This window comes from Triplophysa dalaica, chromosome 4 (genome assembly GCF_015846415.1).
Source record: "Triplophysa dalaica isolate WHDGS20190420 chromosome 4, ASM1584641v1, whole genome shotgun sequence".
NCBI classification, from domain to species: domain Eukaryota; kingdom Metazoa; phylum Chordata; class Actinopteri; order Cypriniformes; family Nemacheilidae; genus Triplophysa; species Triplophysa dalaica.
This window is the reverse complement of record NC_079545.1, coordinates 4,424,496-4,450,289: the sequence shown is the minus strand read 5'-3', so window position 1 is coordinate 4,450,289 and position 25,794 is coordinate 4,424,496. Positions and strand designations below refer to the sequence as shown.

Sequence of the window (25,794 nt, the reverse complement as noted above, 5' to 3'; positions counted from 1 at the left end):
GTCAATACCTGATTGAAAACACTTCATTGAACCTCTGTTCTTCAGAGTGGTAGTCTTTAAGGGGTTGAATAATTATGTCAATGAAGAATTCACAAAAGAAACATTTAATACTGTATTACAAAACTAATTGATGTCATTTTAGTTGCATATGGTTCTTTAAGAAGTCCTTGTAGGATTTCATTCTGAATACAATTACAAATGTACACTAAATTCCCTAAAACCATTTACAGCATTGGGGGTTGAATAATTTTGAACACAACTGTATTTTGTGCTCTCTCGCAAATGTTTATGTTTCCCTGAGAATATGTGCATGCTCTCACAAACATTTGCAATTCACAAGAATATTTTGAGTTCTCTCACAAACCTTTAAATTTCCACAAGAATATCTTGTTTTCTTTCGCAAACTTTTACGTTTCCCTGAATATTTTGCATGCTCTTACAAACATTTGTGTTTCTCTAGAGTTCTACTGCAAACATTTGTCTTCCCAGTGAAAATATTTAGAATTCTCTCACAAGCATTTGCACTCATCAAGAATATTTTGCTTCTTACACTTATGAGGGATTTGCTTATATTAACATATTGTGAGTGTTGTGCTATTTAACACATTATGCACTGTTTTAATACATTTTGTGTTGATTTTGTGTGAAATAAAAGAAAGGGACAACACAATGCAAAGTATTACAATTGTGTTTTCCTCCCCATAAATTCTCCACCAATACGACCCTTGTGGGGTTCAATATGATCCAACATCTTTCAACGCATAGTATCAGCCACTGCACATCTGTAGACGTACATAACTGTTATTAGATTGACTAACCTCACACACCTTCTGTCTTTACAAGGTTTGATAAAATACTTCTGAGGCACCCAAATGAATCATCAGATTTGAATTTTTTCAGTTTTAAAACACATTATTACACATTTAGTTTGAGCTACTTAATGGTTGTTTTTTTCACATATAATGCTATACTGTGCATATGCTATATAGGCCTATGTGTCATTTCAACATCAATATGTTATTGTGATTTCAACATTTATTTCAGATAAACCCACCCCTGGTACATTTGCACAAAGCAAACTGTTACTTGTACCTATTGCTTAGTCTCAGTGGGTGGTTCTGGCTAGAAAAAGCTGCAATGTGGACCAGAATTAAACTAACGGTGAGAAGTCTGGCTTTTGAAACTAGTTCATGGAAACCTATCCGTCCATAGACTATACGTTAAATGTCACATGAATAAACTGTTAAACAGGTTTTGTTACATCCGCTTGTTGGTAATAGTAGGCTATTAACTATTTGCGCCATCTGTGAATATTCGGTTTGTAGGCGTTTATGCTATTTTAATAATCAAATGTCTGTGAGAAGAAAAAAATACTTTTATAATTCAATCTAGTTTTTGATCATCTTTGGTTGCTAATTTAAAGGCATTTTGATTAAAAAAGCTCTTTGTGTTATGAAGCACATACAAAAAGCCTTCCAATGCGACTTGTTTTGCGGTTTCTGTGTGTGACGTTTGGCATAAACCCTTTTCTCCGAACACACTTATCCTCTGTAAGGTTGTGCGGGGGCTGGAGTCTATCCTTGCAAATGGAAAACTAGTTTGAAAAATTACAGCAGAGTACATGTAAACCAAAGAAATTTCACTCTTTCGCATTACTTTCATGCCGTTCTCTCTTAAAAATAAAGGTGCTTAAAAGGTTCTTCACAGTGATGCCATAGAAGAACCATTTTTGGCTCCACAAAGAACCATTAAGTCAAAGGTGCTCTAAAGAACAATCTCTTTCTGAACCTTTTTATAATCTGAAGACCCTTTGTTCGCAAACACAAAGAACCCTTTGTAAAAGTTCTTCGGATGTTAAAGGTTCTTTATTGAACCATTTTTACAAAAAAGGTTCTTGTATGGCATTGTAAAGCACCCATATTTTTAAACCATAAGCCTGTTTATGCTGATTTCGGATCTCATGAACCAACAGTAAAATCACTACACGATCTCAGAAGAGCCTTTCGTTTCTTGCAGAAACTTCAGCAAAAAAGCCCATTTTAGACGAAGATGAGGGCATGCAGCAGGACACACTTCATTGGCGCAAATTCATCACTGCACCACTCTCTCCTTATTTTAATTACACACAACAAACAGCATAGATGTTTCCTAATAAGATGGAGTCAGAGTGGGTCTCATTACCAGTTATGGAGAAAAAAATTGAGATGAGAACGCGGGATAGCTTTCACAAGCAAAAGAGAACATTGTGTTCAGAAGAAGTGCTTTGGACTGTGACAAACATCAAGTACAGGAACATACGGTACATTTGAATCAATATGTTGCCATGATAGACATTGTGTTTGCTAGATTTGTGCATGTAGTCCATGTATTGATTATTAAAGCAATAAGTCCCATGAAGCCATGGTTTACAGTGATTTCATAACATCTGAAGGGTGTTGTTAAGCACGATGCGAAGCAGACTTATAAAATCACTGTAAACCAAGGCTTCACAGGGCTTATTGCTTTGATAAAATGGCTATTCCACATACAATGCAGGGTTCCATAAAATAAAACACAGTAAATAATATTTAATGATATTAATATAAAAATATGTTGCTAAACAGTTGAAAAGCAACACAGACGTAGCAAGTGGCACAGTCATACTTATGTAATGTGCTGCATCCCAATTCGCCTGTGCCCTTAAAGTATGTACTGTTGTTGTTATGGAAAAGTATATACATTTTAGGGCATAGCAATACATTATGCATGAACTGGGACACACTAACGCACAAGGTTATTTTAGCTTACTAATATGAAAGCGTCTCTATTCATTGAAATAAAAAAATATTGACCTAAAAATGATTGGAAAAACTTAACTGAAGGAAAATTTAAATGTTGCCTGAAAAATAAACTGAAATAAGTTTAAAGGACTAAAATTATAATAATAAACAAAAAAAAAGTAACATAAAAAATAAATTATAAAATGACATAAGGCAATAAACCAAAATTGTTAAAACTTTAACTAAAATTTGTTTAAAAACTAAAGATCTAAAAATAAAAGCTTATTTAAAATATTAATAAATTTTAGCAATGCATTCAGTTGTTTGTTTGTTTTTTACAATGGATCAACCAACCAGAATCGAGGACAAGAACAAACCATTTTATAATAGGCTACAGGTTAGATTTCTGTTTTTCTATTTCTGCATTGTTCGTATTTCCCTTATACGCTGTAGTTTGGCTTTTTGCTAAATAATTTTCTTTAAAAAAACTGATGTCTTACTCCTGATGTTTTTATAATTTACTTCATTGTCGATTGGTAATAACAGAGTTTCTAAATACTTTTTCATCAGATAATATTATTATTTTTCAAACATATGTCACATTTCAACACATTTCTGTGTCTTTATAAAGTCCCCATGAACCAGGAGTTGCGATCGTTTTTACTTCCTTATTTTGACGCATTTCCGAGTGAAATGGAATTTAGAATGAGGAAAAATAGTGGGTGCGGCTTCTGTCTTTCTCTGCAATTGGATGTATAAATTAGCAGTTGAAGGGGAGGAGTTAGCGGATGCTCCGCCCATAAAATACGTCATTTAATATGGATATTCACTACACTACAGGATGGATGTACATTTTCAGATTTTAACTGATTATGAGAGCACACGATTTTTAAAAAGAGAATGACCCACATTGATAAACTATGTACAATAAATACTTAGGTAAAAAGTAAATAGGTATTGTAATTTTTCTTTCACTGGGACTTTAATGACATTTTAACAATTTGTGTGACTTTTGTTGTCCCTTTTATTTACAACACAATTAACACAAAATGATGGATAGTGTGTTAAAACGACACAAAGTATTAAAATGACAAAATGTTTTAAAATTCCATAAAACAAAAACGTGTTATTAACACATTTTTTAGAGTTCTTGTTATGATTGAATTTCATCACACATTTTTTCCATCTTTCGCATAACCAAAGAATATTCATGTATTTTTTAAATGCTTTAAAAAATGATAATAACTGAATTAAACTGCACAAATAAAATATACAAGTTTGTTGAAAAAAAAAACATGAAAAACAATTCAAATGTTGTTTAATGTACAAAAAAATGTACGGTATTGTTCTGGTACCACAGCTTCAGGTTCTGACTTTTTGTCAGTGCACAGTTTTAGTAGCCTAGTATGCAGTGTGCAATGTTCGTGGATTAAATGCAATGTGAAAGCTGTGCTGCTCGGTAAAAAAAGAACTCAACACGATCATCATGGTTTCATTTCTGTGGCTCATTTATTGATAAACTCCAGATGACAAGTGTGTGGAACATCAGAATTATTATTTTGTTTATCTTAGTTGAGATCCAATTGGTTTGCATTTCACAGCATATACCCACTTAAACATGATTGAGTATTCTTGTCAAAGTCAAGTCTGCTAGTGTTGTGCTGCAGGTGCTCATCAATTACTTCAATAGCACAGTGCTGAAAACAAGAAGCTTAAAAGGATTCTTGACCTCGCGGAGATGCGTTATACTTATTTAAGTTTATTTTATTTACTTTTCTAATTTGAAACATTACTTTGTGGCGGTTCTAGAAATCTGTTATGTTTGTGGGAGTGTTTTAAAATTGAATCACACTGTTCAGGTCAGAGAAGTGTTTGTCTGTATGAGGCACCTACTGTGATGCAGTTGAACGGCGCAACACTGTCCTCTGCTGGAAGAAAACTGCATGCATGCTATATTAAACCAGCTGGAAGATCATATTTTGATATTATCATCTAGCACTAATGTGAGATTTGTGGGAACATTTTTGAATTATCTCTCAGAAATGATGCGTCTTAAATATTCTCCTCATATCCAGTTATTTATTAGTGCCTTCTCACTATGTGGACATGGTCTTGTTTTATAAGGGATTTACATCTGCAGGGCCTTTTATGAATCAAGCTTTTCAACAAATTTTGGATTGTAGCTGTAGATCAAATTTATGTAATTGTTTTATGATAGCCAACTGATATTTTAACTTGTCGTTTATTTAATTGAATGGGGACGAGCTGTTTATTGGTGAATAAATCTATTTGGTCAAGGTCACATTTGAACCAGAGAGAAAAAGATGATAAGATGAAAATGCCTAGTATATGGTCTAATTTAAGTCTAATTAAATAAAATAAAAGTTGAAAAAAAGTCTAAAACTGTTTAGACTACTTTTTTACAATAGGAATCTTTGTGATATATTGTTTTCTACATTAAAAAAATGCATAGCAGTTAGGAGATGTCTGCTGATTTAATTTCAGTGCAGTGTTGGCTTGCTCACCGGGAGGCTGCATTCATTTATTAGATATTATTTACAAGAATGATCTTGATTTGTCTATAAACACCATGCACTGTGCTGTGTTTTACCTTTCTGTGTTTTTCTGTTTTTTTTATTTGCTGCTGTAAAGCTGCTTTTGAACAGTGCGCATTGTGAAAAGCACTATATAAATAAATTGAACTCATTTAAAACATGCTAAAAGTCTTAATTTTCTTTATAGACTTTATGCAACATACAGAATTTGATTACAAGTAAAAGGGCTGATGAGTTCACCATTTCACAGGTATGGTCTCATAAGTCAGAAGACAGAAACAGAAGAATCATATGGAGTTTGTTAATGTTTATTGCTGATTAGAAGTTGAATATATATTTCTATGTACAGTTGCATACATTGTATAACTCAAATATCCCTTATTGTGGAATGAGACGAAAGAATGTCTCCAGACTCGTGAATAATGGAGCTCAATGTCACTGCTGATTGTCACCGTGGCATCTATTACTGCAACTCAATAAGAATGCTGTGGAATTGCACTTCTACACCTAATTTCAAGATCTAAAACTGTGATTTAAACAAGAATTACCACAGCATTACATTACAACTCCATAGTGTTGGCGAATATTCGAAGACTTGCTTTTTTAAAAATTAGACATAACTCATTCACCACACGGGTTACAAAGAAAAACTAAAAGGAATCGTTCCAATAGTAAACCAAATAGGTGGATGTAACTGAATTCAAAAATTTTGAAATCTTTTATTTAAAACAAACAATAGCAGCAGGGAAATCTATCACACCTGTAAAACAATATGAATCAAAGATGCAGATTCTGTAAAAGTGCCTTTCATTTCTGAATCAGTTCATTTTACAGTACTAGTAAAGATTTATGATTTGCATTAATGTGCAATAAAAAGTCTATACCTTTATAAGCAACTGCTTTTTTATGTGCCAGATCCCCAGTAATAGTATCATGACCACAGTCACAGTTGCTGTCATTTATTCAATCAGGAAGGACATCTATCCAGAAGTGAATCGTGTGTTGAGATGCACATGACAGACGAGACGTCACCCTCGGGACTCGGCCGTCCTCAACGGTCTACACCACCAACACGAGCCGTTATCCCCAGAACACAGACACGGCACGACCTCTTCCAACACCACAAGCCAGCTGCAGCTGACTCACCATACGGCATGGGTTAAAATGACCACAAAGCCCGTGTCCCGATGTCTTCGTGAACACTCCAGACCCAACCGTACAGTGAGAAATGAATGAGGGATATGTCATGACTGCATTCATTGCCCACACGACAGACACCGAAAACCTCCGCTGAACGGCATAACACTAGTTTCCCTTTTAATCAAGTTTGTCGAAGGTTGAAGTATGTTCACATCCCCGAACCTTGAGCTCCTTGACTGTCTCGTTTAAGGCAATCCTCCGTCACGCCCTGCGAAGCCAGTTCAGAGAGCACATTGTCCAGGTAGTTGGGATCCGGATAGCCGTGACCGGAGACGTTGGACATCATCTCCGTCTTGTGGTGGATCTCGTTCCATATCACGGTGTCCGGTTCCCCCGTGGTGCTGGAGGTGCCCACGGTGAAGATAAGGCGCCGTGTCCACGCCACTTTCAGAAGCTCCAGCACCTGTAGACAGTTACCATGGAGATGATTTCAAGTAAACAAAGATTGATATACAGGCGAGAGCAATGTGCCGAAATCAACAAAAACACACATCAAATTCCGAGCATGAACAGGGTTGTAATCCAACATATACTGCATTCCTGCTGTTATTGGACTGCAGAAGGAGACATTTTGTGGTGTTAAAACCCACACAGACCCACATGCTGAATGCTCGAGGGTTTGGCAGCTTAAGGAGGTATAGCGTAGCCAGAAATGTTACGTGGTGATAAAATAACACACTTATTATGAAGAGTACCACAGAAAACAGCCGAGTTTCAAAGCGTAAATATAAAGCTTGATATTTTTCTCGAGAGATAAAATAATGAACAAGAGTTGACTGAATTTATGCGAGTTGTAAAACTGTTCTTTTGTCCCTCTGTTGTAATTGCCCCTCTGTAAACGCACCTGTTGATATCAATATAAGACATTATGTCACAAGCGCTGTCGATAAAGTTGACCTTGCCATGAACGGAAACATTCATTTTTTGTTTCAAATAAATACAAGGTGACGCAAGTGAAGAATGTCTAAGAATTTCAGTTAAAAGCAAAGTTCTGAAGGAGATGCAATTTGTTTAAAGCTTTTAACATGAAAGCCTAAATAACTGTAAACATTTGCCAAAAATGCAGGGAACAAACACGCTACATTATGCTGGATGCTAATGTCGATGCGGACGCACAGAAGTTAGCTCCAAATAAAAGATACTGTAGGACCAGGAGTAGTAAGGTGGTGGTGATGTAAGAATGGTAGCATAAAAACCAAAACAACAAAAAAGGTCAACACGATATAATGTTATCTAAAGGAATAGTTTACTCCAAAATGAAAAATCTCTAAAAAATAATGAGTCACTTATGAATTCATCTGAAGACTAAGTTTTCAAATCTTACTGGTTCTTGAACGTCTCCTGACTAGTTATCGTAAATTATTCCATAAAGAGACATGCAAGAACCAATGATATTTAAAGTTAAAATTCAGTGATATTGAGGGGTTTTTTTTCAATTTCGCTGAATAAGATTAAAATATAAATTGTATTGTTTTGCTTCAAAAGATTAACCCAGAGGATTCGTTGGATTACTTCTATGACGGATTTATGTTCTTTTTGTTTGTTTTCTTTGACATAGAGACAGATATTTTAATTTAAAACTATGAACATAATCTGGGATGGTACGAAGGTGAATCAATTATAAGATAATTTTCTTTTTTAAGACCAAACCCATATGATTTTCTTTCCTCCGTTCACGAATCTGACTGATCTGCTTCTCGACTGGCTAATAATCTGCTCGCAGCAGTTAACAGCTCATTGGAGGGGAAGATTATCAGTGAATTCCTCACACAAAAACCTATAACACTTAAGAACTCGATGGAATACAGCGCACAAGTCATATTGACAACTTTTATGACGCCAATATGGAGCTTTTACGTTTTATTTCAAGCTCGAACGCTTAAGTCTCTATTCATTGTTATTGCGCTGAAATTTTCAAACATGTCTCCTTTTATGTCCTGCAAAGGAAATACAGTCATACAGGTTGGTAACAATGTGAGGGTTGGTAAATGACGACAGCATAGCTGTTTTAGGGTGAGCTATTCCTGTAAGCTGTGAAAGCGGCCGGCGAAATCAATAGTGTAACAAATGAACGCTGCATGAATCTGTTCCATATTTATACCTTTCTGCCTTTGTCGTTGTCGGGAAGGAAACAGAATCGAGGGAATCCTCTGCATGTGTATGGCTGTCCAGGGTTTGGATGCTCAGGACCCTGCAAAAAAACAGACTGCATTATTCTCAGAACTGACGGAGAAATGACAACACAAGTTCACACAAAGAAATGAGTCAATAATGCGTCATAAGACACTGCTTTGACTTACAGCCCCCAGCACACGCCAAACTGATGTCAGACTGCTTAATGAATGCGACTGAAGAACATATGCTTGTGCATTTATTTGCCTCTTAAAAATATTATTATAACAGCACATATAAAACAGTACAGCTTTGCTTTAAGTCGGACCTGTAGTCCGGGTGGGATATTGTAGATGATTTGTATAGTGCTGCAGTCCGGGTGTCCAGGCAAAGCCTGAGGTATACTGTAGATTTCCATCTTGCCCTTCGGTTGGGTCCCGGTCTTCTCACCGTAGATTGTCTTGCACGAGGGGCACTGCAAACTTCCGTCCTACAGTGTGACAACATGCAATAAGATGACTAGACATGTGCCCAGTTAATCACAGTTACCACTTAATCCGGCTGAAACGGAGTTGGCTGCGATAATGCAAGGTTTCGATTATTTTATTGATGCTTAGCTTGTCTGTGAAGCACGGCTCTGGGATCAGTAGGAAATGCTGCTCGATCTAAAAGCAGTGCGAGTTTGAGTCGCTTATGAGATTCATTTTAAGAAGCAACACCTGTCAAACATGATCATTATAAATATACTTTATTATCATGAATATACCTGAGGAGGCTTGAGGAACAGTGATAAAACATGTCTTTAGGCATTTCCTAGAACTACTTGTGTTATGGTCTTCTTCTGCAGTGCGTATTTGGAGTTTCTGCACAAGAGCACCCTCTTGCTTTCGGAAGGAGCAGCATTTTACCGTACTTCACTCAAAAATTGTGCAGAAATCACGTGATATATATTTTCGGTTAACCGGGCAGATGTATAAAGATGACTAAAATGTTTAATCTCTTTAAGTCTATTGAAGTTCTAGATATGTCAAATGGCTTTAAAATATCTGGACTACTTGTCAAACTTGTGTTTATTAAAAACAGGAGTCCCCAACCTTTTTAAATCCAAAACAGATTTAATCTCAAAACCCAGCATTTTTAAATGGAAAAACTAATACTCCAAGTAGAAAGAAAAAACAAATTCAACGTAAGAGGAAAATATTGCATATATACAATAGAATTTGGCATCAAAATATTAGCTCCCTTGGTAAATATGAGCAAAAAAATGGTGTAAAAGTGTATCTGCATGGTTTCTCTTTTTGATCTTTCATTTTAGAAAATTCACAAAAATCCAATGACTCATTGAAGTAAAACAATTGAAAGTTGGGGGAAATCACATATTATTCTCCAATACACTCTGGCCACAATTATTAGGCCCCCTTCATTTCACTCCTTTTGCTACCTCCATTTGCAAGAAAAACAGATCAGAGGCTTCTCTTATAACGTCTGATGAGGTTGAAGAATAGATGACAAGTAATCTTATACTATTCTTCCATACATCATTTCTCCAGTTCCTTCCAAAGTTGGTGCTCTCTCTTCATCAGTTCATCCTACTCATTTTCTGCAGTGGTTCTCAACTCCAGTCCTCAGGCCCCCCCTGACAGAATACTTTGGATGTCTCCCTATTGAACACCTGAACAAGTTAATGAGATAATGAAGTGATGATTGATCAATAATGATGAACAGGTGATGTTAATCGCTGAAGAAAACATCATAAGTAAGTTCAAAAACCATAATAATGTTTCCTTTAGTGGGGCTCTTACCCTTGATTTATTTTTTATATCAGCTGTTATAGTGTGTTTCTGAATAGCCATACAAAAGACAAAATTGTCGGAATGTAACCTTCTTAAATTGTTATAAGACAGATACAAATAAGGGGGATTTAAGTCTGACAAATATCGTTACACACCAAAAATCAACCAACATTTTCACAGCTATAACCAATACCAGGACGAAATAATTTTGTCTTTTGTCAGGCTCTTATAAATATGCTTCAGAAACAAACTATTTCAGCTAGCAAAAAATTTAACATAATAAATCAAGGGTAAGAGCCACAGTTAAAGAAAGCTCAACACTATTATGGTTTTTATTCAAGGGATTGTGTTTGTTAACATCACCTGTTCATCATTATTGAATCAATCATCACTTCATTATCTCATTAACTTCTTCAGGTGTTCAATACGGAGACATCCAAAGTATTCTGTCAGGGGGGGCCTGAGGACTGGAGTTGAGGGTTCAGGTCAGAGAAGTGGGATGACTATGGCAGGACCTTGATTTTGTGCTCAGTGAGGCATTGTTTTGTTGATTTTGACATTTGTTTTAAACCAGTGTGTTGATGGAGATCTAACCACTACCCATTATAATATTTCCAGCAGAGCATGTCGGGTTTAGATTTTTTTAATCTGTTAGTATTTGATATAATCCATGACGCCATGTATCTGAAGATGTCCACAACCTCTGTTATAAAAGTAGGTCCAAAACAATGAAGATGCATATATATTTAACTGTGGACATGGGGCATTCTTTATCCCTGTTTGCACCAAACACATTTTTGTGTTCTTGCTGGCGAAAAACTCTTTTTTTATTTCATATTTCCATAGTCCCCAGTCCTGGTTGAAGTTCCAGAATGGCAAATGAATATGGTGGAGTTGGTTTTTGCATAAGAGCAGAAGATTTTTTTCTTTAACAGTGTTCCAAACAGTGTAGGTGCAGTTCTCCCTAATTTATATTAAATGCTTTCTGACCCCAAAATTCTAATGATTACTGCAGTTTTCCATCTGTGATCCTTGAAGAGTCTTTGGCCACTCATACGATCTCCTCACTGTGCATTAAGACAATATAGACACACATTCTCTATCAGGCAAATTTTGCGAAATCTCCAATCGATTAAAACTTCTTGATCATTGATGTTCGACAGGAGAATTTGTACGGTTTGAACTATTTCCGTAAAGCTTCTTTCTATTTTGTGTGGACCAACAATCTTTAGCTGAACATCAGAACTATTCTTTGGTTTCATCCATTGTGATGAAAGATTAGGGGGATTTTGGCTTTTGTATTACTTAATATTTATTTTCCTCTGCAACAAGTGATGATTGGTCAACCTAGTCACCTTGGTATGCTCAAGAAACGTAAATATCAATGGGAATATACTTGAGATATTTTACTCGTAAGAATTTCTGGAGGTCTAATAATGTGGCCAGAGTGTATTACAGAAAACATTTTTTTACATAATGTGATATTCTCCCACTTTCAGTTGTTTTACTTCAATTAAATATTGGGTATTCTTTTAAAATAAAAGATCAAAATGAGTAACAACGCAGGTTTGTTTTTACAGCATTATTTGCTTATATTTACCAAGGGGGCTAATATTTTTTTCCTTACTTAGTCCATGTCATTTTGTTATGATCAGCATCTACAATGCACAGTGCTCAAAGTATAAAACATCCATATACAATTACAAGAAAAGTGTTATTTGACTGGTATGACGCACCTTGGTACCGTTGTTGTACATGGCCAGCATGCAGAGCATGTGAAAGGTGTGAGCACACTTCGTAAACTTTCCCACGGTATTGGGCTGAAGAGACTGAGAACACTCGACAGGGATCTCGTAACCAGACGGACAAGACAAGCGCTCCATACAAATAATACAGTCCTGAAAATCACAAAGCGGCACGTCAGACATCCAGAAAAATGCATTCCAAAGCGTACCCACACAACCACAGCAAACACTGATGAAAAACATGTCCAGGTCACATGTTCACAATTTGAATATATTTTGCATGGAGAAAAAGCTAGTTTTCTTTACATGAATGCATCTGACCGTTACACTCATAAAACAGAAGATCGCATCTTTTTCTTTTGACGTGTGGGTGAAAAAGTATAGATGGAGTCTGCACACATACCTCATCCGGGACATGAGGCACATTCTCCATATATTTCTTAATGACTTCTTCTGGTTTCTGAGACGGAACTGAAGACACACACAAAACACACCGTAGCCCACATAAACTTGTGTAACAAAATGTAAAATTCAGACAAATTGTGCAATTCAGATTAACTTTCATTTATAATATTCATACTCTTAGATAAATATTTACACTAAGCATTCTAGAAGTATTCACTATTATTGCAATACAAAATTATATATATATATATATATATAGAGGAAATTTTAAATTGTGCAAATTTAATAAGGAAAAATCAACTGTACAACATTTAGTGCAGTTAATTTACATAAAACAGTAGGTTTGTTTACTTCCCAGCAAAGATTTCTAGAGTATATTTGTTTGTCGTGGTTTCCAGATGATCGAATAAATTATGAAAATATGCTTTTCTAGGAAGCTGCTGTGCATGCTTTGTCATCACCCCCCCCCCCCCCCGCTATATTTCCTGGGATCAACAATCAATTATCTAATGTTATTAATCTTCAGATTTCCTAGTCTGATTTAACGAGTGCGTTTACATGCCTGATCCTTCACTGATTATACTTAATAAGCTGACAGCATTTGAGGTCATTTGTAATCGCTTTAAAGGTTTTCTGTCATCAGGAAGTGATTATGAATGGTTACATTGGCTCACCTACATATCTGCTTGATTCCATACCAGAATAGACTTTGCATATAAATGCCATAACAGTCTCTGATATTTTGATGCCATGAGGTCATCCAGATATTTATTTCTGCATAACAGTGATTTTATGGTAGTTGGGGTGGTAAAGAGACAGGACCAGGGTTGCCAATTCCACAGTTTTCTCACAGAATTCCTGCAGGTTGTTTTTATTCTGCGAGTTAAAAACGAACAGCTATGGTGATCTTGTACAGGATGAATTATTTATAAAAACGTCAATCCAGTGACTGAAAAAAAGCCTTATGCATAACATGGTCTGTAAAATTTGTATTTTAGGTATAATAGTGGCATATTGTGTGTCGGAATTAGGAATGGGCTTGTTGGGCTAGATTGGGGCAAATTTTGATTGACAATAGGGCTAGTTTTGTAACGCAGATCTGGCAACCCTGGACAGGATGCCCCTTATCCGCCCCCCTTATTCCCAATAATATTGTTTTAAATAAAATGCCACACATTTAGTGGCTTATTGTTTTCATAAAATGTGTTTATATTGTATACTTAATAACAAAACATAACAATATTAAATTATTTTGGCTACTAAAAAAAGTTCACTAGCCTAACGAGCAACACTTTGCACAGTAGTACTGCCTTTATCTGCTATTGAAATATAAGTTTCTGACTCAAGTTTTACAACTACACTCACCACCGGTTTCTTGTTATTTTGAAAAACATTTGATCTGAAGGTGTATCTGTTAAGTTACAATCCGTAACTTTTTGCGCTTCTATCTCCATCTCAGTTTGAAACAAGAATTGCATTATTTTACACACAATTCACATTTCATGTTAAATTTTACAGATTAAATTATAAATCATTATTATTATAAGCTTTCTATTGTTAATCAAGGTAAGATGAGGATACAGTTTCTTTACTTGCTCAAAAAATTTTACGGATTGTAGCTTTAAGTTTTTATTATTATTAGGCGATGCTCATCTGGCTTTTATTGTACATATAAACACACTCGCTGTTAAAATCTTAGTGTTAGTGTTTTTAAAGTGATCGGACAACACTGCTTGAATACAAAAATGTGTTTAGAATGTTTTTAGTATAGGCTGATATAAAGCAGTAGAGTGAGATTGCTTGTGAGTGTCAGTCTGAACCCAAGATCTGCCTTCACCAGTAAAGAGAACATAAAAAAAGACAAACAAAACGGGTAATGGAGGGTTAGAGTTACAAAAACATAAAACACCCCCGGCAGGTGAGCAGGCAGGTGTCAAGCTATAGACCTACATTATCCTGATCCATGCATTCATTCAGTGACCAGGAAGATGAGAGGAGAACATGATGACACAAACAGAAACGTGATGACTGACGCAAGCCATGGACAGCAGCAAATAAAAACCACATTCCAAACAAAGTCAAATGAAATAGCAAAGCAACAAAAAAGCGAGCAGCAGTAACGGTTGCAGGCCAGCAGGGGGCGTAGGTTCGTGGTGCTTAACTACCTGTCCTGGACTGCCTCTTTGCCCTCTTAACGGAGCTGGGCTGAGCTTTGGTGGGATTGCTGGAGCCACGCTGGGAGAAGGGGGCTGTCATGAAGCGAACTCCCAGTCCTGCGGCTGACATCAAAATGGAAGCCATGCCTGGAACGGCCATGTGGAGACATGCGGGAGGGGGGGATGGAGGAAAGGGAGAGAAATGAGCCAAGAGTGGAGAGGCCAACCACATGTGGAGCATGCTCTGATGAGGTCAAGAGAAGTTTAGGGTCCTACTCACTTCTACATCAGCTCCAGAGGAAACAGTGTCATTGACAAAACATCCGTCTATTGCTGTAAACTCTGTGTACCTGTGGCTGACACCTGTCTCAGGTGATCTGATCGCGCGTGTGCAGCGCTACATATAAATGTAAATGGCATGCAATAATATGAGATTGGTCAAAACGCAGTTGGAGACAGTCGGAGATGCGTGTCTATTCGCATTAAGTCTTCACTTCGCATCTTATACTGGCCAAGAACAACCCACTTATACTTGAAGAGACGGTCTGACTAACATGAAAAACAACCAATCAAAATATGTCTTGCTTAAACATTGTGCACATGAAATACGGGCAACAGTTTTGCATTTTTGTGTGCAATGTCCATGGAATGGGTTAAGGGAAACCAACACTCGACCCCTCAGTGATCAACAACTTCAGACCAATCTCATTCCTGCCTTTCCTTTACAAGGCCCTTGAAAGGGTAGTATTTAATAGGGTTGGGCGGATATACGATGATATCGTCCATCGCTGATGGCTGATAGCCATCGCGATGTTGCGCCGGCATCATGATTCCCCTCCTTGATGCAATTTTTGTCATCAGGAGGGTCCGTGGTTGTCTGTACATCCCGTCCGCGTACAGAACATTCCCAAGACAAATTTTGACAGCCGACTCCACAGTATGACATTCTGTGCATGTGTCGAGCTCGTCCATTAATGATTATCCGCAGTGGAGTATGATTTGGAAGCTGCGCGAAGCGTGTGTGCGCGAGACGGACGTAGAAAGTGAATGCAAACAGTGAATCGTAGTAATGCTCTCACATTGTGTGTGTGTAAACTTGTCAATGACGACCTGTAATGTTTGTGTCCGCAATGGCAGCGGGAAACATCCCTGACACGTGACCCGCGAAGTTGACTATCACACACACAGCCTACACTGGCCTATCCTCCCGATGTCATCGTCCATCCCGATGTTTCACTGTAGGCGAATCTGATGCCAATTTGGTAGACATCAGCCAACCCTAGGATTTAACCAACTCTCTGCCCATCTTTTACAGCATGAACTTCTGGACAGTCAGCAATCTGGCTTCAAGAAAGGACATTCTAATGAGACCGCTCTCCTGTCTGTCTTTGAAAACCTACGGCAGGCAAGGGCTATGTCCTTGTCATCTGTCCTTAATATGCTTGATCTCTCTGCTGCATTTGACACTGTGAAACACCAGATTCTGCCGTCCACTCTCTCCAAACTGGGCATCTCTGGAAATGCACTCAACTGGTCCGACAAACATCTCACAGGCAGATCCTTTAAGGTGTTATGGAGAGGCAAGACATCCAGATCTCATCAGCTGACATTTGGAGTTCTTCAGGGATCAGTTCTTGCTCCTCTCCTCTTTTCTATATACACCACCTTCCTGGGTCCAATAAGTAGGGCACATGGGTTCTCTTTCCATTTTTATGCAGATGACAAGCAGCTTTATTTATCTTTTCACCCAGATGACCCCACCATCTCTCCCCCAGGTCTCTGTCTGCCTTCTGGACGTCTCTTCTTGGATAAAATAATCTCTTTTTTGATAAAAGAAAATAACCTACAACTCAACCTCTTGAAGAAAGAACTCCTTGTTATACTGGCCCCGCCATCCATTGAACCTTACTATTCAGCTCGGATCCTCAACTAAAACACCCACCAAGTCTGTGAGGTACCTGGGGGTGATGTTCGATGACCAGCTTAAATTCAACTCCCACATCGCAGCAACCTCTCGAACTTGCAGGTATGTGCTCTACAACATCAGGAAAATCAGGCCGTATCTGTCGGAGCATGCATCTCAGCGGCTAGTCCAAGCTCTGGTCATTTTAAGACTGGACTACTGCAATTCTCTACTGGCCGGCATTCCAACCAATGCAGTCAAGCCCTTTCAAATGATCCAGAATGCAGCTGCACGTCTAGTTTTCAATCAGCTTAAAAGAACCAGGTAACACCCCTCCTGATTTCACTACCCTGGCTGCCAGTTGCCGCCCGCATCAAGTTCAAATCTCTGACACAGGCCTTCAGAACGATAACGGCAAATTTGCCCATCTACCTTAACTCAGTGGTCCAGGTCTACATCCCTTCCCGTCATCTTCGGTCTGAAAATTAGCGATGCCTATTTTCCATCACAGCGAGTCACCAAATCGAATGCCGAAACCTTTACTTATTTGGTTCCCCTTTGTTAGAATGAACTACCAGCCTCCATCCGAACTGCAGCATCCTTCACAAGTTTCAAAAAACAGCTCAAATCTGAACTTTTCCGCATTTATTTGACTATATTTATTTAACCAATAACTCTGTATGTCTGTCAAAAAAACAACTTTTTGTTCATTCTTTTCTTTGCTTACTCCAGCTTTAATCCTCCTAGTAGCATGGACTTGTAAACCACCGGTACTGTTAAGGGTGTTGACAAAATGTTTATATTATCTCCTACTTGGAAAAAAAATTGCATCTATGATTTTTTGTTTTCGAATTACTTGAGGAATCGTTTCAGCCCTAATGTATATATATTTTATTATACACAGTACACACATATGTGACCCTGGACAACAAAACCAGGCATAAGAGTCAACTTTTCGAAATTGAGATTTTACATGATCTGAAAGCTGAATTAATTAGCTTTCCATTGTTAGGATAGGACTATATTTCAGCGAGATACAACTATTTGAAAATCTGGGATCTGAGAGTGCAAAGAAATCAAAATATAGAGAAAATCACCTTTAAAGTTGTCCAAATGAAGTCCTAAATATTACTCACTAAAGTTTTTATGTATTTACAGTAGGAGTTTACAAAATATCTTTATGGAACATGATCTTTACTTAATATCCTAATGTTTTTGGCATAAAATAAAAATCAATCGTTATAACCCATACATGTATCTTTGGCTTGTGCTAAAAATGTTGCCATGCTACTTAAGACTGGGTTTGTGGTCCATGGTGACATATATTATGCAAAAAACTTTTAATTTGCATTCGGTTAATCGTTTGACAGCCCAAGTGTTTGGTGACGCAGAAGACCAATCAGAGTAAAGTACTCCATGACATAATGTTTCTTTGGAATACTCTTTTTGACTCTTCACAGTTTGAATCGCATGAGTACAATTTCCACTGTAAATCCTACAGTTGCATCATCTTGGCATACCTCACTTTCCTCAAAACCCAAAAGCTTCCCACCTAATGAAAACAACATTATAAATGTCACTTCTTCCCAGATCTTTCTGACAGTTCACAAACTGTCTCGCTTGTCTCACCACTCCAGCTGTCAGCTACTAGAACAACACGTATCCAACGTCCCCCAGACACAGACCATTTACCCGAAACTTGTTGAAAGGCGAGTTCTTGCAACACACGCTGACTCAAAACCAACAAAATGATGACTCATTAAAACCGCTGGTGTCGTAAACCGATGTGTGACAAGCAGCCAACGCTGGAGAACAAAAACCAAAACCCTGCACATCAAAGTCGAAAAAAAATTGTGTGTGACACACCGACCTTTGTAACTCTGGGAAATTTGCTTGTGGTTCATACTGACACTCGCAAGAAATGCTTCAGCAGCTTCTAAAGTATTGAACACCTTTCTAAAATAAGCAATAGGTCTAGATAGACGGAGAGTTCTTCTCGTATGTTTATGGGTGACGGGTGAGTGCTGTACCTGCCAGGGCAGCGCTCATGCTGCTGGATCCGTTCAGCTGCAGAGGAACGGTGGGAACACTGTGAAAACAGAAACACAGACACTTAAGTCCTACAAACGCTGGTTTAAGAACAGCATTCGACGCTGACCTGCAGGGCCATGACAAGAGTCATTTTCATGTGAAGTTGTCTCATGTTTAGCTGTTATGAATACAGGGTGAATATGATATGAAACTGAGAAAACAGAAAGCAAGGTGCTTTCCTGAGGAAAATCCCCAGCCTTTGTAAAGCTGACCTGGTGTAACTGACGCTACGCTTTTTTAAACTGAGATGCAAATAACTAAGATGAAAAAAACTGAGATGCAAATAACTAAGGTGCATACAAATTTTAGGGAAGTACTGAAATTTCAGCCATTTAGTCAACGAAGCAAAACAATAGAACAAAGGGATAGTTCACCCAAAAATAGAAAATCTGTCATTATTTACTCACCCTCGGCTTGTTGCAAACCTGTATACATTTCTTTGTTCCGATGAACACAGAGAAAGATATTTGGAAGAATGTTAGCAATGTTCAGTTCTAGGACATCATCCACTACCATAGTAGGATAAAATATATTGTGTTTTTTTGTTCTGTTGAACACATAAGGAGATATTTTGAAGAATTTCGGAAAACAAAGATTTCTTGTGCACCTTTGACTACCATTTAATTCTTCCCACTATGGCAGTCAATGATGTCCCAGAACTGAAAATTACTCACATTCTTCCAAATATCGTTCTGTGTGTTTATCGGAACAAAGTCATTCATACAGGTATGAAATAACATGAGTGTGAGTAAATGATAACAAAATTTCATTTTTGAATGAACTATCCTTTTAAAGGTTCTGTGTGTAAGTTTCAGAGGCCACTATTGGCGATGTAGGAAATTGCAATCTACAGCTCTGATACCCCCCTCTCCCTCCCATTAGAGAAGCTACGGTTGCCGTCACAGGACAAAAGGGTCCCGTAAATGATATCGACCATTATCGGTGGTGTTGATAATTGCAATCTACGTCTCACAGGCGTACAACAGACTGAAGTTACGGACACAGGACAGAGATGTCGTCAGCTGAGACAGCAGAGAGTAACCTTTGCAAGTCAAGTGACGAGGTTTATTTACAAAGATAAATAAATTAATTTTATTGACTAAATTCATAATTTACTCTAATCGTTATAGTGAATATTATTGTTACTTGTTTAACATTGTGTCAGTGATTTATTCGCTTATTTTGCATAGCATTTTTTGGCACGGAAACTTTGTTCGTAATTTACAGCCTATTGAAACGGCTTACTAATGCTAAAGGCGTTTAATCTAACCGTTAAAGTCTTAGCAGATGTTTTTCTCATCATCACGGAGTCAATCAGAGGACTTAACACAGGTAGTAAGAGGGAGAGGAAGAGAGAGAGGCAGAGGGCAGAGAGGTAGGGGTGTTGGAGATGCAGGCAGGGCGAGGACAGGCAAAGGACCTAACGTAAAATGTTTTCATTTTACTTTTCAAATTTGCTATACTTTGTTCTATTTTCACTGGTCTTAAAGAATTAGTTCATCCAAATATAAAAATGCTCTTTACAAATCCTCATGCCATCCCAGATTTATATGATTCCCTTGAATAAGCTGAACAATATTTTTTAAGAAATATCTTTATGTTAATAATTAAGACCCACTTAATCAAGCAACAATTAATAAAACAACTTAAATAATTTTGAGGGGAAAAAGTTCTAATTGTTCTGGAAAAAAACTTTGTCAAATAAGTTAGAACATACGGTAACAACATTTTTGTTAGGGCTGTGCAAAAATATAGATACATGTAACTATCAAAATACTTTGTTTTTGATAGTGTATAGCTAGTGATAACGCTACTATCAAAACATTTTTTTAAATCATGTCATATACAGACGGCCAAAAGTAAGTGGAAGCGAGAGCATGGTGAAAAACCTAAGAAAGATTCGAGCTCTCAGAACTGATGTGTGGGTGTCCATTGGTTTTGAAAAGAAGTCATAGTGTAGTGTTAATTTTGTCAGCTATATTTTATTTTAGTTTTAGTCCCACAACGAATACACTTTTTAGTTTTTATCATATTTGGTCATCCTTGTCAGGTTTTTGTTTAATCCAGTTTAGTCGACTAAATGTCTATGCATTTTCGTTCTTGTCAGTCAATAACGAAACTGCAGTCACATTTTCGTCATGCTGTATAATAGTTAAAATGGGTATTTTGCCAATATTGCGTAATATTTATCTTCCTTTTATCAACAAAGAATAAAAAGAGGTTTTGGGTTAGTTTTTACTTTTAAAGCTACATTTTAGTCTCATATTTTTCGTCAACGATATTGCGCACTGATAAAGTTTTAGTTGTTGTTTAATGACCTTACTTTTCGTCTCGTCAACGTCTTGCCTTCATCCTGGGAAAATAGTCTTTGATGAATATTTTTCGTCATTATTTTTGTTAACGAAATTAACACTATCATGGAGTAATGTGTTAAATAAAAAATGTATACCAAAAATGGCCACTCTGCAGACGTTATCTGTTAACCACAAGAGAAGATATTTTAAAGAATGTTTGTAACCAAACAGTTCTGGGGCATCATTGACAAACATGTTAGATATTTCCATACTATAATAGTCAAGAGTGCTTGATTAATATTCTTCCAAATATCTTTCTCTGTGTTCAACAGAAGTTCAACATACAAGTTTCAGGGGTTTTCCTGCATAGAGAAATTGGAGGCGGACGCCTCCGTCAAATGTCGTGCCGCCTCATGCTCTCTGCAAAATTATATAGAGAGTCTTCACAAGAATTGCTGCGTGCATTTAACCAACTGTCATTTGTAACTGCAGTTGCGACATTACGCCACAGTAGAGGCGTTGTTTCTTTATCAGCACACTGAGGAGCAAAAAGAGTTCCAGAACAAGAGCCAGCCTGATTTTTTTGTGTTTCACGGCTGTTTGTTTTGCATCAAAGTACGTTTAATTTTTTTATTTTCTTAATTAACATGACGTACATCCTTGTAATGTCTTTAGCTGTGCAGTTGGATCCATGAATCAGCGTATACTGTAAACAGCGAGTTCGCCAATATGAACGCAAATTGTGTGCAGAACGAATCGTACACGAATGACTCATATGAACAGATGCATTTAGACTATTGAACTTTTCAGTCACTAGTGAATACCACAGAGTACTGTGAACCACAGAGAATGCAAGATCTGAATGAGCTTTGCTCATTTAGAAAGACTGGTTAATTCAGTTGGCTATTGTGGGCTGAAAAGGTAGTTGAAAATGATAAAAAAAGCGTTATTTGATTATGAAAATCATTTCTATTTGGTTGAATACAAGTATGTTTTATATAACTTCTAATGGTCATTTTTATCAAATTTTATTAGAACTTTTAATATGTAAACTCAAAGTCACTTTGGTTAAGCCACCTAAAGGTACGGTAGGCCTCGTGTGCGTACAAGGTCAGGATGGCACCACCTCCGCCCTCATTTTGAGCCAGGAAAAACTCTTGAGTTTGTAACAACTAAGGATAATTACATGACAGATTTTTTTTTATTTTTGGGTAAACTATCCTTTAAGTCAATAAACCTAATTGTGAAACCAAATACTCAATAATAACTCTTGTGTTGTTACCGTTGCTTAGCAGGCGTGTATAATTGTTTTCGACCTGTGACCTATATTTTGGTTTCGATTTCAGCCAAGACGCTTTATATAAGAGCAATCTCTGTTGTGTGTGTGCTGCCTGTGTGCTGACACTTAAGATGAAGGGTCAAAAAAAGGCATTTCCCGGATCAGAGAAGAACAATAGAACCACGGGTTCTTCCCCTTCCATGCTTCTATCCACATGTGCTAAACCAGGCCTTTACTACTAAAACCATATATGAATGACTGAGGGGTTACTACAACGTACACAAGGCGAAAGACACAATGACGGGAAGGAGAATCTGTAATTAAACCTCGGGACCTTTGCAGTCATTCAAATTTCTGTGGGGTTAAACGTCATCTTTCCTGATCATGACAAAGAGCCGGTTGTGTATTTTTAAACTGCTCTCTGCGGGATGACTTCCTCGCTTGTGCAAAGTCATTGAATTTATTGGATTTTAACTAATAAAAGTAGCTCGAAGTAGATGGCAGAACCATCGTTTTGAATAGATCTCACCTTAAGCCATTTGCATGATGTCCAAAACCCTGTGGGGGTGCTGGAGCGTGTACCATAGATGTTGAGGCGTGCCACGGAGCGTTCCATACCATATTCCCTACTGAGAGAGGTCTCCTAGGGTAGGGCGAATAGACTGAAGCGGGGCTGCTCCGGGAAGTCTTCCGTGTTGGGTCTGTATGTTGGGCCGGTTGATCTGGCCCGCAGAGAAGGAGTGCCGCGATCGGCTCGGCATGGGTCCAGCAGCGCTGCTATTGCTCATGCACTGTTGACAGGTACAGGCCGGGCCCGTATGAATAACCGACCCTGAAGCGAGAGGGTACGGCACGCTGCCCTGCCGCCTGACGCGCCGTCTGTAACTGGACGTCTTGTTGACCTGCTCTAGAGCGGTGAGGTCCACAATGTAGTTGTAGCCATGCGAGCTCAGGTCAGCTATTCCCTGACCCGCCTGGTAGCTGTGCTCCAGTAAAATGGATGTTCGTATCTCGTACACCGTCCATCCTCCTTCATCATTGGCCCATTCCCAGAGAACACCACTGCCCAGTGCAGAGGACTGTGGGAAGAGGCTTCGGCGGACGGAGCGCATCTTTCCTATAAAAAGAACAAATGTTGAGTGATTTGGAAACGATCAGGTGTAAAAGAGCATTTACACAGTGATGCAACCATAACAACTGCTGTCTCCTGGTAAATAAACATGTCTCATTCACTGAATATCCTGCCCATCCTGTCGGAATCTGATAGCTTATTTCCTGATATTTTCATCACCTCTTTCCTGTTCTTTTCCACAGAGACAGCAGGTGTTGAAAGTCCTTCAAACATAACCAAAAACAAGTCTAATCTCCACCTAACAGACCAAACATATAGTGTGCCGCAGCAGCACGGCCCAACTTTACCCAGAGAGTTAGATGACCCATTAAAAACCTGTTATCAGGGACAAAACACAACTACTACACATTTACACCAAATAAATAATATTTTTAACCCACATAAATAGTATGCCTCTTGAATCCTGTAGACTTTAAGCAGATTTTCTTTAGCTTAAACGTCAATAAACAAGTGTCGCTTCTGCACACTCTATTACAAAAGATTTTCACTTCTAATACACCAGTCAAAAATGTGACCATAAGCAGGAATAAAAATTGCAATACAGTATAATACATTACAATTACTTGACAATTACAATTACCGCTAAAATGGAATACAATTACTAGTATTCAGTAGTATTAACTAAAACAAATGGATAAGCTGCGGTAAATAATGCAGTATAACCTTATACTACACTAATAAAATAATGCATCCAGGAATTGTTCCATAATTAACTATAATTTAGTATTTCTGTGGGGAAAATTTGTTTGTGGTACTTATGTTTTAGGTATGATGTGTCTTTCAATTTACATTTACTGTAAAAAAAATAATAACTGAACTTAATGGAATTTTATTTTATTACATACGATAAAAAACGTATAAGTACTGTATACTGTATAATTTTTATGCTTTATCTTAAATTTATTGATGAACAAATTGAGCCCATGGAAAAATCAACCAAGGTTTGAGTATGGTAGATGTACAGTATTCACGTTTCTGGTAGTTTGACTACCATTTGTATTACCAATAGTTTTCCTACAAATAGCATGGTTGAACTATGCTTATTTCAGTGAGACGATAGACACTCATATGAAAAAAATACTGTGGTATACTATGATAAACCGCATACTAAAATATATTATCATAACTGATTACAGGACTTTGTTAACAAGATTTTCCATTCCACAAGATGTTCACTTCCTTGTGTCAAAGATGAGAAAATAAAGATAATTGTAATCTCTTGAGTGTTTTATTATGTGGGCAACTTTCGTCAATGTTTTTGGGTTTAACCTATCAGTACTATGGTAAGTATATCAGTGCTGTATTTGATAAATCTGATCCCACTCACCCGTGTCCTGTCTGAACTGCTGGAGGTTGGGAATGTCTATGATGTACGCGGCCAGGCTGGGGTCTGCCTGTCCCAGAGAGATGCTGCTGCTGCTGCTGCCTGTCGATGTTCCTCTGTGTTGCTGATGCTGGAGACAACGCTCGATATAACAGCTCACCTGTCCGGTGTAGGGCCTCCATAAGCCCAGATCATCCAGCCATTCCCAAACCGCAACCATAGGCTGAGCCTGTCCCGGTACTCCTGATGTGGAAGATGACGGTGTTGATGCTGTGAACGACGGTCCGTTTCTCGATCCGTTCGCGAAACTAGAGCCTGTGGCCATATTTATCCGTCAGAAGAGTCTCAAAGTGCGATTATTTGGCCCAGCTAACGTAAACACGCAGCAGCGCTTCAGTTTCCCTTGATTTACACTCTGCTAACCGGTCGTATCCTTGATTTAATAGAGTTGTTTGCTTAAATCCGCCTTTTACTTAGTACGACATGTTTGTTTAGCCGCAGATATGAGCGGAAATACACTGACGTCGTATCATCATCTGCTGTAGGAAGCGCAGCTTCAGCTTAGCCGCTTAGTCTCGCGCTTCTCTTCGCCATTCAGTGGCTCAGTCAACGGCTACCGCGCTCTTCAACCGACACTTTAATCATTTGTCACTACAGAATTAAAAGCAGCAGTCAGGTTGTGAATAAAAACATACTGATCGATGTGCTTTTATAGGTACGCACTGGTTTATGCCATGGTTACTTCTTCTCCTGCTGTTTGTGAGTGCGAGTGCGTCGTTGGTGGATTCCCATAGATACACACAGAAAACGGTGTGAAGCCAGACACGAAAACGATCAATGTTTTGATTTTAATCAAACTTTCAACGTGTAAACTAAATTAGGATACTACACGTTACTTATTTTATTTGTAAAACAAACACATCCACGAATCACTTAAAACGTGTATTTTAAAGCCAGTGTTTGCCTGGTACGGGTCGTTTATTTTGAAATAGCGAATTGGCAAAATAAAGGTCTTGTTTAAATGCCTGTGATATTTACAAAATAAA

General features: G+C 37.8%; 1 protein-coding gene across 1 annotated transcript; it reads right to left on the bottom strand.

Moving 5' to 3' along the window:
• Nucleotides 1-5,606: 5,606 nt before the first annotated feature.
• Nucleotides 5,607-25,699, bottom strand: dtx2 (deltex 2, E3 ubiquitin ligase). The gene is given in 10 exon segments (XM_056745708.1): nt 5,607-6,917; nt 8,616-8,705; nt 8,955-9,116; nt 12,156-12,317; nt 12,568-12,635; nt 14,735-14,872; nt 18,659-18,717; nt 22,822-22,993; nt 22,996-23,409; nt 24,752-25,699. Coding segments are annotated over 10 exon segments (1,842 nt in total). The 5' UTR covers nt 25,074-25,699; the 3' UTR covers nt 5,607-6,662.
• Between the last annotated feature and the right edge of the window lie 95 nt (nt 25,700-25,794).